We start from the raw sequence: 17,232 nt of genomic DNA on the forward strand, positions 1-17,232 counted from the left end.
TGTGCAACTTTGGGCAATTATACAAGTCCCTCTGAGTCTCATCTCTAAAATGAGGGTGTTAGATTGGACTAGATCGGGGGGGTGGAAATGACATTTTTATTTCAATAATGGGTTTCCTTTGCATTTCTATAAATTTCATGCATTTAAGAACAGTATTCTAAGAAATAGATGCAGCAGATGAAAACTGGGTCTGGAATTCAAATCTGGTCCCAGACGCTAGCTGCGTGACCCTGGGCAAGTCACTTAATCTTGTTTGCCTCAGTTTCCTCATCTATGAAATGAGCTGGAGAAGGAAATGGCAAATCACTCCAGTATTTTGCTAGGAAAAAAAAACCCCAAATGAGGTCACAAAGAGTTGGGCATGACTAAACAATAAAAATAACAAGAATTTTAAGAAGGGGTCCATAAGTTCCACTGGACTGACTATGACGCGAGAGGTTAAGAATTCCTGGCCTGATGACCTCAGCTTGGAATGTACTCCTTCTACCTCTGCTAAAATCTTTTTTCTTATTTAGAGGCACAGCTCAGATGCCACCTTTTCAGGGAAGGTAGAGCATCAATTCATTTAAAAAACAATCTCTCCCACTTCATATTCATTTTTTAAAATTTGCATTGATAATCTTTTGTCTTTATATCACCTTTATTTCTGCACGTACCCCTACCTAATGAGCCATCTCTTGGTAACAAAGAATTTGAAAAGAAAAAAAAGCATTTCTGCAAAACCAGCCAACGTATCGATTCCATCTCTCCGCTTATGCAGTATTCCACCCTACCGTTTCCCACCTCTACAAAGAACCGAAGAGGATGCATTTTCTCAACTCTTCCCAGAACCAAAATTTCTCAGTCATTATAATTTCATAGAATTTAATTTTGTGTTTTGATTCTTTCCATTTCAATATCATTTTATAGCATTTTGTCGGGATCTTTGCTTGGATCATATTCTACCTTCTTTTGTCCTTACTTATGTACATGTCTTATCCCCTTCATTAGATTAAAAATACCTTGAAGAATTCAGGGAAACATTGAAAGACCTGTCTGAACCAATGCACAACAAAGAAAGCAGATCAGAACGGTCTACACAACAGCTAAAATAACATAAATGAAAACTGACATCAGAAATCAGATTGTATTTTATGTAATATTGATTCTAGAGGTCTGATGGTGAGCCCTGTCTGCTCTCTCAAGAAGAGAGGTGCAGACTATTGTATATGCTGTCCTATGTGGCAGGTGGGTTGGGTGGTTTGAACTGTTGTTTTTTAACATAAGGGAAGTTTCAGAGAGACAGAGAGAGGGAAAGTGAACGTGTTCCTGGAAAGTGACCTTGATGTAAAAAAAAAAAATCAGTTTGAAAAACTATAAAAGAAAATTCCTTGAGGACAGGAGCTGTTATTTTGCATCTTTGCATTCCCGACATCAAGCACAGGGCTTTCCACGTAGCAGATTGGCATTAATCAATTAATTCAATAAATATTAATAAATTTAATTGAAATTGCATAAGAGTTCTGAAAAGCCATATTACCGATCAACAGTATACAAAATGTTCTATCGTCTGGCCACAGTAACAATAACAGCTAGCATTTAGATAGCAATTTAAGGTTGCAAAGTGCTTTACAAAGATCTCATCTGATCGTCACAGCAGTTTGGGGAGGTAGGACTTATTATTAACCCCATGAAGAAAATGAGGTTGTGAGAGGGCAAGTGGCTTGCCAGTTCGCGTCTGAGACCACATTTATCGTCGCCATCATCACCATTGTCGAACATTTATATTGTGCTCACTATGTGCCAAATACTTTAAAATGATCATCTCATTTGGTCCTCCCAACATCCCCAAGAGACCTGGATGCTATTATTGTCCCCATTTTGCCGATGAGGAAACTGAGGCAAATAGAGGTTAAATGATTTGCTCAGGGCCACACAGCTAGCGTCTAGGCAGGATTTTACCTCAGGTCTTCCTGACTTCAGGTCCAGTTCTATTCACAAGACCACTTAGGTTATCTCATCCCATTTCCTACGACTTCCCTCCGGGCATCCTCAGCTCTAGACAGTCAGACTGGTCTAACTGCTGTACCCTTGATTTCCTACTTCCACATCTTTGTACATACTTTTTCCTCTCGGGATTGCCTTCTGCATTCCTCCATTTTTCCTTCCTATGGTAAGTGGAAGCGATCCTAGCAGTCTTACTGTCTGGACCAGGGGTGGGGACGGTTGACTTCAAGGCCACCAGTGGCCCACACTTAAGGATTTAGTGTATCAAGCACTCAGTCACAGCACACACACACACACACACACACACACACACACACACACACACACACACACACACACACACACACTGCCTCAGATTGTTAGCTGTAGGCAGCTATCTTTGCATGTGTACACAAGTCTAACCTGAACACTTACCTTGGCCATTTTTTCACAATCAATCATTTTTTCTCCCTCTAAGAGTCTCCGTCTTGGGACTCTATTTAATCCTTTCATTGTTATTTAATTGCTTATGTAATTCTGCCTCAACTTTCCAAATAGATTTTAAACTCCTCAAGGGCAGGGACTGGCTCCTCTACGGTTCAACCAATGCAACCAACATTTGTCAAGCAGTTCTCTTCCCAGGGAGCAGAAAAAAACAGGATGAATTGGAGAGGAGGTAGAAAAAAGACCTTTCTGTTGGGTGATCCAGACAAATCCTGATTTTCTCTGTTCCTCCCAAGTGACTCACTGCCTCCCTTGGTGCAGGCTGACTCCCACGCTTTGCTTCGAATGTCTCCCTCCTCACCCCTGCTTCACAGAATCAGTCTCTGCCTTCAGTGGGCCGCTCAAGCGCCATCTTCTATGGGAAACCTTCCTTAGTACCCTCAGCTACTGGTACCCTACCTCTCAAACTAAACTACCTTGAGTTGAACTGCTTTGCATTTATTCTGTATGGATACTTATTGTCTTCCCTTATTATAATGTAAGCATCTTATAAGTAGGAGGTAGCTTGGTGACTGAATAGCTAGAGCTATGAACCCTGGAGTCAAGAAGACCTGAGTTCAAATCCAACCTGAGACAATTACTGTGAGATGCTGGTCAAGTCACTTTACCTCTATTTGCCTTAATTCTACTGGAGAAAGCATATGGCAAACCATTCCAGTATCTTTGCCAAGAAAATTCCATGGACAATATTGCCACGATACGGCCCACAGACTCATTAAGAGTCAGACATGGCTGAACATCTTATAAGTAGGGGCCATTTCATTCTTTGTACTTGTATCCTCAGTGACTAACACAGTACCTGTTAGTAGGTTCTCCGCTAAATTACCTGTTGACTAATGCCTCATTGCCACATCCAGAAGATATCCCACATGTGGGGTATCTGAGCAGTCTCTGAACCCCAGCCCCCAAGTGCTGACCCTCTTATCAGTCAATCAAGTATTTGCTAAGCACCTACAAGACCCCAAGACAAATCCTTTCCCTTTGGGACTCCTTTGGATCTCTCACAGAACGTAGAACTGTGCTTTGATCGTAGTAGGTCTACAATATTAGCTCTTTGTACTGACTGAGGGAAAAAAAATTAATCTTGCCACCTATCTCAGTGGACTGTCTGGAACATTCTGTCCTCCCTCACTGTAAGACTATGGTCAGTCCTCCCTTTTTCCTCCCTTTCTTCCTTCCTTTTTTTTTCCAGCTCAGGGTTCCAGAGGCAGCTACTGCCTGGATCTTCAGTGCTAAATCTAACACCCCAAACAGAAAGTAAATGACCCTCAACTTGTATGTTTTCTCTTGTACAGTCTAGGCTTCTTGTGAATCCCCCTTTCTCACTGAACTTCCTTTTCATCTCTCTACCTTAACAGCCCTGATCTTGGAGGCAGAAGGCCTACGTTCGAGTGGCTTACTTGTCATATGAACCTGAACAAATTACTCTCACCCCCCAAGACTCTCCATCTTTAGAAATGGGAATAACGATGTGTGCTACCAGCCCACATGGCCATTCTAAGTCTCACATGAGAAAATCTATTCAAAAGCACATTATAACATCAAAATTTCTGCCTTGTATCTAGAGCAGAGGGAGATCCCGGAGGTGGCTTTGGATGCAGATGGCTTGTTCTTCAGGGGAGAGGGATAAAGCGTGTATCAGAGAAAAAGAGGGGTATGGAGCCCTCCCACCAGCTCAATTCTCCCTCTGCCTAAAGAAAGGAATGGGAATAAAGAACTGGGAGGTAAGTAGGTGAGTGGGTGGATCTGGCATCTGGTAGATGGTTATTTTTTTTTCCTTTTAGAAGATCAAAAGCTATTCCAGAAGGCTGAGCTTACTGGAATTCAGGAGGGTGAGGCTACTTGAAATCTGGAAAATAAGCCCCAGTGAGAATAAGGGTTGGGGGGGAAGGGGAAAGAGAAAGAAACTTCTCTTCAGAGAAGCTAAGGAGAGTTAGCTCAAGACCTACAATTCAGAGGGGGTGGAAGCATCATGGGAAAGGGAGGAAACCTTACCTCACCTACTTCTGTGCTCTCCCCTTCTTGTACTTGTTCCCTAAAGCAATGAAATTTAGTTCTCCAAGAAAAAGCCCAGAAAGGCCTTTCTTTTTTCCCCAAACCCACCCCAACTTTAGGTACAGGTGTCCTGAGGGGATACCACTCATGAGCATCCCACCTCGGAGGTGCACAATGGAGGAGAGAAAGGATGCTTTGGAGAGCTCACAGCCTTAGCTCAAGAGCAAAGCTTTTTTCCTGCCTGAACCTTATCCTCTGTCAGGTCACAGAAATTAAACTTACCTACAAATTCTGGGGTCCCAAAAATGTTTTTAAACTCCACTCCATCTTCAATTTCATGAGCCAGGCCAAAGTCAATCAACTTGATGTGTGGAATGGGAATATTTTTATCCAGCAGCATAATGTTCTCTGGCTACAGGACAAAAGAGGGAAAAAAAGATGGTAATTAAGGCTCTGGTCTGTGTTCTTAGTTAAGGATTCGGGGCAGGGTTTTGTGTCCTTTTTTGAGCTACTGAAACAAACAAACAAAAATTCTAGCTTGTTTTTGTATCCCTAACCATCCTCGAAGAACTCAAAACGGGCCTAAGAGAGTATAAATATCCCAAGGCCTGGGCTTTACCCAACTGCTGCGGATGACAAGAGACTGGGCAGACCAGGGGCCTCTATCAGGCCAATTTTCTTTCTTGGGAAGGGAGCTGCAGAGTATAATGGAGTCAAAATTAGACACGGAAGCCACGTGACTCAATTACACAAGCATCTATTAAGTGCTAGCTATGTTTAAAGCTGGGAGTAGCTGGGGGTAACTAAGTAGAGCACCAAACCCGGAGTCAGCAAGATCTGAGTTCAAATCCAGCCTCAGACATTGGGCAAGTCATTTAATTCCTACTTGTCTCTGTTCCTCATCTGTAAAATGGGGACACACTAGGAGAAGAAAATGGCAAACCACTCTAGTCACTTTGTCAAGAAAAGCCCATGGACAAAGTCCATAGTTGGACACGACTGGACAACAACAATAAATGTTTAAGGTCAAGAAGAAACACGACATAATTGAAAAAGGAGCAGTCTCGGTGTCAGGAAGAATGCTGCCTTGGTGGATAAGGGCACTGGACTTGGTGCCAGGTAGACCTGAGTTCAAATCCCTTGTTAGATATTTACGAGCTGGGCGATTCTGGACAAGTCACCAAACCCCGATGAGAGTCAGTCTGTTCATACATAACAGCTAGCATTTTTACAGTGACTTTACAAGTATTATGTCATTTGATCCTCACAATAACTGTGGGAGGTAGGTGCTATTTTTATCCCCATTTTCAAATGAGGAAACTGAGGCAGACTGCGGTGATGTGATTTGCCCATAGGCACCAGGCTCACCATAAGCATTTGAGCTCAGGTACCCCTGAACTATTTACAAATGAGGAGACTGAACTCAAAAACCCCTTTCCCCCAAGTTTAGCTTGTATGTATACTTTTATGTATGTATGGTTTGCCTCTCCTGATCTACTTTATATTCCCTGAAGGCAAGAAGTTTTCCATTTTCATGCTTGTGTTTCCCAGAGCCTAGGACAGCATCTGGGACATGGTAGGCACTTGGTAAACATACATTACAGCCCTTCTCAGTAATGCAAAGACCTAGAACAATTCCAAAGGACTCATGATGGAGGATGCCATCCACATCCAGAGAAAAACTATGAAGTCAGAATGCAAAGCGAAGCAGACTGTTCTCTTTTTTTGTTTTGTTTTTTTCATTTTCATGGTTCCTCCCCATTGATCCTAATTCTTCTGTACAACATGACGAATGTGAAAATATGTTTAATAGGAATGTATATGTACAGCCTATATCAGATTGCATGCTGTCTTGGGGAGGGGGGGAGAAAATTTAAAACTAATGGAAGTGAATGATGAAAACTAAAAATAAATATATTTTAAAAAATAAGTGTACATTGCTTGCTTCCAGTTCTAAATCTATAATTCTATGAGCCTGAGTTCCAACCCACATCTGCTAAACAGATAAGCCACTTAACCACTCTGCTCTGTAGAAGAAGCACTGGGTCTGGAGGCAAAGGTCAGAGGTTTCCTGCATGGAGCATTGACAGTCTGTCTTCCTGTCACTGCTTTAGTGGTATTTCACACTTAGATCTGTTTCCTGAAGTAAACAGGAAGGGTTCTAACCACCTCACTGCCCTCCCTGACAGATGGTAAGACTGAGAGTGAGAGAGAAAAAAAGAAGCAAGCCAATAAGGACAGAGGGACAGGCCCTGGGCCACTCTGCCTCCTATAAACCGTGGCACTGCCAAGTCGGGTTATTCTTTCCAAACCTCAGTTTCTCCCACTTTCAAATGGGATGAGCAGACTTGCACAACTCACTTCATGTGGTTAGGAGAAAAGTGCTTCATCAACACAAACTGACATTGTTGACTGAGAAATACTTCAAGCATTTTCTGTTTGTTGGTTTTAAAGTTAGTCCCTTAGGGCTAAGTACGAATCTGCAGCAGCAGGGGGAGGAGGAGGAAGAGATCTGAATGACACCTCCGCTCATCTATGGTTTCCCTCTCTTATCTGGCCTGGTCCTTCCTGGCTACATCTTTCTCCATCCACTGGGCTTCCTGTTGACAGCTCCCCGTTCCTCCTGCCTGTAGCTGCCCCTACGTTTTGTGTTTGTTTAACTAATTCTGGCTCCCAGCAGGACACAGGAAAGAATACACCTGATTTCCAGGGAAAATGCCAGCTGCTGGGGCTATTTCCAGTTCTGTAAACAGCTGCGGAACTTCAGTTCTGCACCAGCTAGGGTGAGCCCAGCTACAGCTACCCCAACCAGAATGGGCCAGCTCAGGACCCTGGCTTGTGGATCCTATACTCATAGCTGTCTTGGTGCATCACAAAATCCAAGGGCACAAACTCTGGTTTCTCTCTCCCCTGAAAGTTCCCCAGCCCAATTTTCTTCCTTCATGCCCTTTTCTCCTAAAAAATCAGATGGGAAACTTCCAGCCTCCCCAGATTCCCTCTGACCCTCAAGAGCTGCTGGAAACTTCCACTTGAGGAAGTAGATTATATCTCAGCTTCTTTTACTTAAAAAACATATCACATGTTTCCCTTCTGGAATTTTTAAAGCTGGTTTACTCTTTATCTGGGAGCCTCCTTCCAATTAAATTTTCAAAATACACAGGAACATTTTCCTAAGGCAGTTGCAGATCTTCGCCTGGGCTAAATGGCTGAAGACTTGGTATCTTTTTCCAGAAAGGAGGTGGGAGAGAGGGAGGGAAAGGGCAACAAAGCCAAACCAGACTTCTCCAGCCTCAGCTTTGTGCATCATTCCATTTGAACCCAAGTTAGGGGCCCATCTATGGGATGCAAAAAGCCTCAGGTCTGTGTGCTCGAAAGAATGGTGCCTGGCTGTGTATGTGCAAATACATCTAACTATATCTATATATGAGCCATGTATATATGAGATGTATGTGAAAGGTATGTCATATACACACACATACACATATATAACACACATATGGCACATATGTGGACTGTGTATATATGTGAGGGTATGTGCATATATATATATGGGATATCCTAAATATATACAAATATGAGTTATATATGTATGTGTACACATACTTATAGGAATTCCTAAAAGTCTTAGTAAACTTACTTAGTAAACTTACTTAGTAAACTTTAAAGCTAATAAAATTTAAAGCTTCATGAAGATGTTTGGTTCATACTGTATAGATCTAGCCAGGAATATGTCTCTCACCACCACAAATACAAAAACCAGGAGTTTCCAGGGAAAGCAAAGTCAAACCAGGTTGTTGTCTTTAAGAGGGAGTTACCAGTTCATGTGGTTGTTAAGTTTTTAAGTTTTTTATCTTTTTAAGTTTTTAAGTTTTATCTTTCCAATGAACAAAAATCTATTTTCTCTCCTACCACCTCCCTTTCCACTCATCCCCAACCCCCCAAAATGAAGAAGGGTTACTGTATAGAGTCTCTATCTCTCCCTCGTTAGTGCCTCAGACCATAATCTCAGAGTGCTCAGCGGTGAGGTGTAGATGGACCAGATGTTTCAGTACCAACTCTACCTCTCACCAGCTCTGCCAACCTGGCCAAGCCACATTAGCTTAAGTTTGTCCTCTGTAAAATGGGAATAACGATAATGAGGATGACACTATCTTCCTCACAGAATTGTTTCAAAGAGAGTGTTCCAAATGAATGAATGAAAATGCATTTAGGTGCTGACCATGTGTCAACCCTTGTTCTAAGCATTGGTGATGCAAGAAGACAACACAAATGACATGGTGTAGGGTGAAGAGAAAGGCCTGCAAGTCCTACAGGTGCAGTGAAAGGGCAAATGACAAGACCCAGTGCCTGGAGGTCTGGTGAGTAAAGCAGCAGGGCAGAAGGTAAGATGGTGAGGCACGCTGGTCCTCCATCTTACTGAAAGGACATTAGCTAATGACTCCCTGCTTATCTAAGGGATTATCATTAACCATTATTATAATTATTATTATATGTTATAATGATGTATATTAACATTATATATTATAATGTACATTATTAATTATCATTAATAAGAGAGAATAAAATAAAATAAGGACCAAAGCAATCTGATACTCTATAACCTTTCATAAATGGGGTGTTAGGTTACTGGCCTAGGAAGGGGGCAAGTGGGTCTGAACGTCTGAATGGTGCAGGAATTCTGGGTTTCCTTTTATAGGGGTGAGAATTTTGGGGGGGGGGGCAGAATTCAGCCAGGAGGTGGGAAGAAGGGAATACTGGTAGAAATACAAGAAGAGAATGACAACTTGCAACAATTGCTTCAGTGGGGAATTCTGAAGTATTACAAAGGCATCATGGTGCTGCACTAGCCCTAAAGACAGGACACCCTGAGGTCTGAGTCCCTCCTTGGAAACTTATTAGCCATCTGACCCTGGGTGAGTTTGAATCCCACCCCAGACTCTCATTGTATGACAGGGGACAGACCTCAACTTAACATTGTCCATGGAGTGAGACTCAGAGGCCATCCAAGAGGATGGCCATCTTTATCACCACCAGGGACACCATAGCCAAATGCCTTAAGGAAAAAAAAATTCTATGTTCCCTGGAACATCAAGGGAAAAAGAGGCCCTAGAGAGGGAGAGAAAAGAGGACCTACAACAATCTTCTCTCTCTTATGACACTATGTTTTTCATGATTGAACACACATGACCTTTATTAAATTGCTTACTCTCTCAGGGAAGGGGAGAGAAAATTTGGAACTCAAAACATTTTTTAAATGAATGTTTAAAAATTGTCTTTACGTGTAACTGGGGAAAAGAAAAGAATATATTATTTGAACAATGACTTTTCTCAGTGGATGTGAGGGAATCTGCTTTGACTCAGCTTTCCCTGGGAATCCCTGCAGACAGAATGGGCCCACCTCCCCCAGCAGGCTGAGCAAATTCCCACAAGGTTGGGTCACCAGGCAGAACTTCCAAGGACTTAGACCACTATTTCTTCATCCTTCCCGTCCCAGGAGACACAGAAAATGTACGGCTTAACCCATAGGCTTCTGACCCTATGCCTGACAGTCTTTTTCAGTGACCAGACACTATCACCAGACTAGAAGGATTTTCCCTCAGCATACTGATTTTACTTACTTCAGCAAATTAATTCCCTAACCTGGCCATCATCTCCAAAAAACATTTCTGCCTTCCCCTTCGAAGGTGAGGGCTCACCTTACAGAGGTTCTCTCTGCCTTCAGTCAGCAGTCCTTTGGGCCCCAAGGAGTTGTCAGGATTAGGTAGAACTACACCCTGCCTGTCATAACAATCTTGTACCCCAAGCACAGCCTGGAGAAGCCAACGTGCCCATTCACATCCTGATGAGTTTTTGGTTCAGAGGTGCTGCCCTGGCTTGCCAGTAGGAAGTAGGTTCCAAAGGGTGTGATATTTGTCAACTGATATATGCACACTCAGATGTAGTAAGTCCTTGATTCTAATGCATACAAATAGAGGGTTTGATCTTTCTGCCAAATTCTTGACAGGTTGGGGGAAACTCCTCTCTGGTTGAATGGAAGAATTAGAATGGTTGGTACCGGAAAGCTCTATTCACCTGCATGGTGATGGATCCTGAGCTGTCCAAAGGTTTTCTCTGCTGAGCCCTGCTTTCATTCCCACTTTTTGTTGCGTGTTTGTCCTTCGTTGCTGAAGAAGACCATGCCATCAGAGAAATAATGACATAACTTGCACTTGACTTTGTTTTGAGTGAGGGAGGGCTGTGCAGGTCACCAACCTCACTTCTCCTCCAGAGCCATCTGAATCCAGTGACCAGATATTCATCAGGATGACTGGAGATGACCCAGGATGAGGCAATTGGGGTTAAGGGACTTGCCCAAGGTCACACAGCTAGTGAGTGTCAAGTGTCTGAGGTGAGATTTGAACTCAGGTCCTCCTGACTCCTGCACTGGTGCTCTATCCACTACACCATCTAGCTGCCCTATTTTTTGCTGTAGACTTCATGACAAGGAAAGGCCATGCTGGTCAGTAGAGATGGAGGTCCCAGACAAAGTGAAGCTAGAATCCAATGAAGTAGTGGGCTAAGGCAAGGTGGAACACCTTCATAGTACATACTGCCAGGATATCAGGCTATTGGGAGACCTAGTTTCCTCCTTTCCCTCCTGAAAAGCTCAAGTTAATGTAGGGCCAAGAATGTCATTGTCCTCATGTCACTCCTCTGCCAATAAAACTATATTCTCTTTTTTGAAAAATTGGCACATTTTGTTTGGATATAATGGGTACTTCCCAAATACCTCCCAAAGTATATGTTAGTTAAGTAACACTCCCAATAGCATAACTGCATAAAGATCTACAGTTTTTATGTTGACTCTCAAGACCTCCAAGTATGATCCCAGGTTCCTTTTCAGCCTTATTTATCAATATTCCTTTCATTCTAGTCATACCAGTGTCTCCAGAGTCCCCCAAACAACCCTTAAGTCCCTTCTTATGTGACTGGCACATAATTATCTGTGTAAATGTTACATCACTCCCCTCCAAACAGAATGCAAACTCACTAGTAGGGTTTGGGGTGTTTTGTTTTTGTTTCTATCTATCCCCAGCACCTAGCCCCATGCCTTTCACATAAAGGAACAGGTGCTTTAATAAAAGTTATTGGATTGAACTGGAATAGAGTTAGGACTTGGGCTAAACCTAAGCTCTCCCAGGAAGCCTTCCCAAAGCACTCTAGGCTACAGTGATCTCTCCCTCTTCTGAATTCCTATCATGGTTACCATCCATACTAGTGAGCTTTTATCAATACACTCTATTAGGTGATTCTTCCTGCTTCATGTATAATACTCTAGTTTTCATACCTAGACTGGAAACTCCCTGAGGGCAGGGCATATGTCATACTTGTCTTGAATATTCTGTTTTACACGAATCAATAGTAAAGTAGCATGCTACGGTAGAACGTGTGAATTTGGAGTCCAGAGATACCTGGGATGGAGACACTGTTGTAGTGCCTCCCCCATTAGAAAGCAAGCTGTAGGGGTAGTTAGGTGGTGCAGAGAACAGGGCACCAGCCCTAGAGTCAGCAGTACCTGAGTGCAAAACTGGCCTCAGACACTAGCTGTGTGACACTGGGCAAGTCACTTAACCCTAATTGCCTCACCAAAACAAAAATAAATAACTAATAAGCTGTGGTTAGGAGGAAAGTTTTTAACCAAACAAGAGATAGAGCCAATTTCAAAAGATAAGAGAGATAATTTTGATCACATGAAATTCAAAAGCTTATGCACAAACAAAATTAATACATTTGGCATAAAAGGGGGAAGTGGTAAACTGGGGAAAATCTTTATATCAAATGTCTCTGATAACGATAACAGAAGTGTATCAGACTAAAACCATTCCCTAACCGATAAGTGGTTGAAACAAATAATTCTCAAAAGAATTGTAAACTATGAACAATCATATGAAAGAATGCTCCACATCACTAATAATAAGAAAAATGCAAATCAAAACAACCCTGAGAAGTTTCACCCCACATTCAGTAAATTGGCAACAATGACAAAATATAAAAATAGTCAATGTTGGAGGGGTTGTGGAAAGATAGGCACATGAGTACATTGTTGATTTGATTGTGAATTAGTAAAACCATTAGTAAAACTAATCATACAAGTAAATTAGCCTAAGAGACCAAGAGATTCTACTGTTAGGCACACACCCCAATTAAAAAAAAAAAGATTCTATGTACATGAAAATATTTATAGCAGTACTTTTTGTGATAGCCAATGGCTGGAAAGAAAATACATGCTAATCAACTGGGAAATGGCTAAACAAATGGTGGAACACGATAAGATACAGAGAGGCATGGAAAGACTTACATGACTAAATCAAAGTAAAGTTGACAGAATCCCCCCCAAAAAAACAAAAATAAAGCACTATATGCAATGATTACATACAAATAAATGGAAAAAAGTCACACACAAAAAAAGAATACTGCAAAATTATAGAGAATAAGCTCAGCCCCAAAGAAGAGATATGGGAAGACTTTGAAGACTTTGAAGAAGTACTGAGGGTGCCCTGGTGCAGAACATTGAATATAAAGTCAGATTTTTATCACTGTATTTATTAGTTTTGCTGAACCTTAATCTTTTCCTTATTTTTCTTTTTTAAAAAAAATCATTGTCAATAGGGATGGCTCTCTTGGAAAAAATCAAAGAGGGGATACAGGTAGAAATCTAAGAGATATAAAATCAAAAAGATAACAATAAAACTACTTTTTAAAAAGAAAGTAAGCTATTTGAGGACCAAGATGGGTTTTTACCTCTATGACTGACTGAGGACAACACTCTGGATCTCTCAAATTTGAAGTTAGTATGAGTAATTTGTATTTGCTGATTATAAGTTTTTGCTGCCCTCTGGGGTCATTGGAGCCTGGTCACTGCAATGCTGTCTGGGTATTTCCAGCTATGGTGTTCTTCAGTTAGACACCCATCTTTGGTGTTCTATCTCTATGTTTTCCCAGAAAGTCCAATGGCCACAGTTGTGGCTTGGTGAAGAGCCTGAACTTCTAAACCACAGCCTCTGGCCAGCTGCCTTGGAGGCTCAATCTTTGTCTGGTTGCTGCTAAGAGGTCTCTGAGGGCTCATACAGTCCAACCAGGGAAAGCAAAGATGACAACCCAAAGAAACCTACCCTATGCCTGGGTATCATATATAAGGGATGGTCAGAAAAACATTAAAAATTCATTTTTTCCCCACAGCCCTTAATACATCATATGATTTCAGTTCAGGGCCAACTATGCTGGTGAAAACAGTCTCCAGAAACAGCAGTAGTTTCTTTGGGGAGTGGGGCATGGGGACAAGTGGTAGGGATGCCTTTTTAAGATGAATAAAGTGTAATAAATGAATAACGAGCCTACTCTTCATCATCTCAACATGTGAAGCAGAGATAAATGCTACACCTAGCTTCAAGGAGTCTCCTTGGAAGGCCATGGAAATGTGGGGTGAAGGAAGACATAGCAGACATTTTGAGAAAGCAACATAAAATAAAACAAGGGCACAAGCTAATAGATCATTTATGTCCCTTCAGAAGTGGGGGTATCATGCTGCTGACCTGGGATTGTAAATCTAGATTTGGAAGGAACCTAGGGGTCATCTGGTCTAACTTCCATATTGACAGATATAGAAATCAGGAAAGGGAAGCAAGCTATCCAAGGTCATAGAGTTTCTCCAACTTTATTACACATCTCTGGAATTCTGGTATGGGTTGGAGGTAAGGAAAGATGATTTGCAGGAGGTGTCACTATATTACTCCTGGAAGGATCCTGGTCAAAAAATTCTCTCTATTTCAATACTTCTGAAGGTCTATGATTTTATCAAAGAGGTTGAGCCCTCCACAGTTCAGTAGATGATCTTCCATCACATCATGACCAACCTCCTGGAGATAAATTTTGCTAAGCTTAGCTAGTCTCAAACAATAGACCGAGTCTATCCTCGGGCTAGGACAGCAGGCAAATCAAGGTCATGGCCAAACCGTGGCAGAGTATGACTTCAGTGAAGGATCTTCTCATAAGTTTCACCAATTAGAGATTAATTTGGGTTATCAAGCAGCTCAATTTTTGCTGCTTTTGCCTGCTTTTGAGACTTTATCTAGGCTGAAATAGTAGTGGCTATTCACAGTTTCTCATCATCATGGGAGCTTTGACGTAATTAATTTCTGACCTAGGAGACCTAGGAGAATTCTTCCCTCACAAGGTGGCCTGGGGATTCTCCTGCTCCCAGAGGTTCACCATACTGGAACCAGACAGTGTAGACATCAAATTAGCTTTTGCCCTCCTGAATCTCAGAACTGCCAAGCCTGTACAGTGGCAAGGACTACAGGCACGTACCACCACATGGGGCATGCAGCTCATAACTTTATACAAACACTTTTTATATTTATTTATTTTTTAATATTTTTATATTTAATTTATACAACAAATACAAACACTCCTTGGGAAGATTCCTCCTGATGTCAGGATATAAGAGGCAAAGTGGTGAAGGGATAAAGTGTTGGACCTGGAGTCAAGAAGACCTGGGTTTGAATCCTACCCTAGCTTCTACTAACAAGTTGTAGGATCTTGAGAGAGTCACTTAAGTACTCCCCTTGGTTTCTTCACGTGGGAAAAAATAAAGACTAATAATAGCACCTACCTTACAGAGTTGCAGTGAAGATCCAAAGAACAATTGTATATAAAGCACTTTCAAAACCTTAAAATGTTACATAAATGTGAACCACTGGGCAACTCACTTCATCGCATTATTGTTTGGTTTTGTATTCTGAAAAAATTAAGTCTTGGATAGGGGTTGTATGGAACTCAGAATCACCCCGAGTCCAACCTACTCATTTCCCAGAGTGAATTGGATACTCAGGTGGAATCATTCTGCTCTCTGGGAACAGATGAAAATGGCAATGATAAACAGGGGCCATTTTTAATGGGGAAAGGAAATCTCAAAAGAACAAAGTATATTCCAGATGGAATGAGAATGCAAAGAGAGAAAGAAAGGCCCAAAAAGTGGGAAGAAGGACTGGTTATTTCTAGAATGATATCATGTCAAGACTGAAAGGGTTAAGAGATACCCAAAGAAAACAAAACAAGGACGTCACAAGTAAGCTGATCATCTATAACCTTTCAGACGTAGAGTGTTGGGTTGCTGACTGGAGATCACAGATTTGGAACTGGAAGGAATAACTAGAAGGGACCATCTGACGCAACTGCCTCATTCTAGACATGGGGAATTAGGTGATGAAGAGTCTTGTCTAAGGGGCAGGAAGGAGGCCAGTGACACTGAATCCCAGAGGACCTGGTGGGTTATAAAGTATAAAAATACTGGAAAGGTGGTGGCGGTGAGGCTGAAATACAGGTTATAAAGGGGTTTGAATGCCAAATGGGGTTTTATATTTGATCCTGGAAATGATAGGGAGTCACTATTACACACAAACATAGAGAAAAAGAATCTAGATAATATATTACACTGTTGTTATATGATTATATTTTATATATTCATAGAAATAAAGAAAATGTACTCTAAGAGACTAATTCAAAAGACAGCTAAGCAAAGCATTTAAGATGCCAAGCTTTGTAAGCCTCAGGCATTTTTTTCAATGTTAGCTAGATGTTTCTTTCCCAGTGCCTCCCTAGTCACAGCTCAGCATATAGTCTACAGAAGGAAAACTCTTCCTATTGGTCATTCTCATAATGAAAATTACTTCAGTCAGAGAATCTAATTATCTTTCTCCTAGTTGAGAGCCATCAAACTGAAAAAATGCAAGTTGAAAGTAATTTTGCAGCATGTGGTACTTTGGAAGAGAACAGACCCGGTAGGAAACTGCAGGAAGAGACCTTGGACAACCAGAATGCCACATGAGTATCTATGGGTAAATCATCATCTTATAAGATTTAGGGGTGGATGGGATCTTTAGTGGTCATCTAGCCCATTTTACAGATAAAACTACTGAGACCCAGAGAGGTGATTTGACTTATCCAAAGGTCACATAATAGCACTGTGAATCTGTGTCATCTTTCCACTAGATTAATGACCTAGGCAGAAAAAGACACGTGGAAAGGTGGTAAAGGCAAAACACTTTTCCATTTGGCTCAGGGCGCTAGTGAAAAGGATTCAATTCAATAAACCTCTATTAAATCCTTATTATGTGTTAATAATTCTCTTAATTTGCCACCAGCTGCTCTTCTTGGTTTCAACTCCGTCACCATCTTCATTATACTCTGCCCAGGATAAATTCATCACCATCAACGTGATGGATGCTGCTTCAGCTTTGCTACTTATTCCCCATCAGTTCCTCAATTGTTTCTGCCTCTCTGACTGGAGCACTGGAAGGCTGAGCAAAAACTCCTCCCCTAACCTTCCTCTATAGAGGGCTCCAAATGGCAGGCATCTCTTTGTTTATCACCAGCTGCTCTCCTGGTGTTGAACCCCACCATCATCTTGATCAGGCATGGTTAACCTCTAGCACTCTTCATCTCACCCTACCCCCATGCAGTTTCCTTTTGTGTGTTCTCTTCCCTCATTAGACTGTATGCTCTTTCTTTCTTCATATTTGTATTTCTAGTATACAGTGCCTGGAACATAGTAGATGCTTAATAATTATTTCTCATATTGTATTATATTAAACTGGCTTAGTGAATAGAGGGATGGCCTTGGAATGAGAAAGATCCTAGTTTAAGTGCTGCCTCTGGTAGGAGGCAATGTATTTTGGGTAAGCCACTTCATTTATTTCTTAGTGACCCCCAGGCACCTCTTTAAGACGA

The 17,232-nt window shown here is 41.6% G+C and overlaps 1 protein-coding gene across 2 annotated transcripts in view; it reads right to left on the reverse strand.

The window, feature by feature from the left end:
* The window catches only part of DAPK2 (death associated protein kinase 2), a 184,567-nt gene that overhangs the window by 40,602 nt on the left and 126,733 nt on the right, over positions 1-17,232 (reverse strand). For both annotated transcript variants that reach the window (XM_072613525.1, XM_072613535.1), the window contains exon 5: positions 4,747-4,876. In XM_072613525.1, the coding sequence (XP_072469626.1) occupies positions 4,747-4,876 (130 nt within the window). The remainder of the gene's footprint in view (positions 1-4,746; positions 4,877-17,232) is intronic.

The sequence above is a fragment of the Notamacropus eugenii genome, chromosome 1 (genome assembly GCF_028372415.1).
Source record: "Notamacropus eugenii isolate mMacEug1 chromosome 1, mMacEug1.pri_v2, whole genome shotgun sequence".
In the NCBI taxonomy this organism is placed as follows: Eukaryota; Metazoa; Chordata; class Mammalia; order Diprotodontia; family Macropodidae; genus Notamacropus; species Notamacropus eugenii.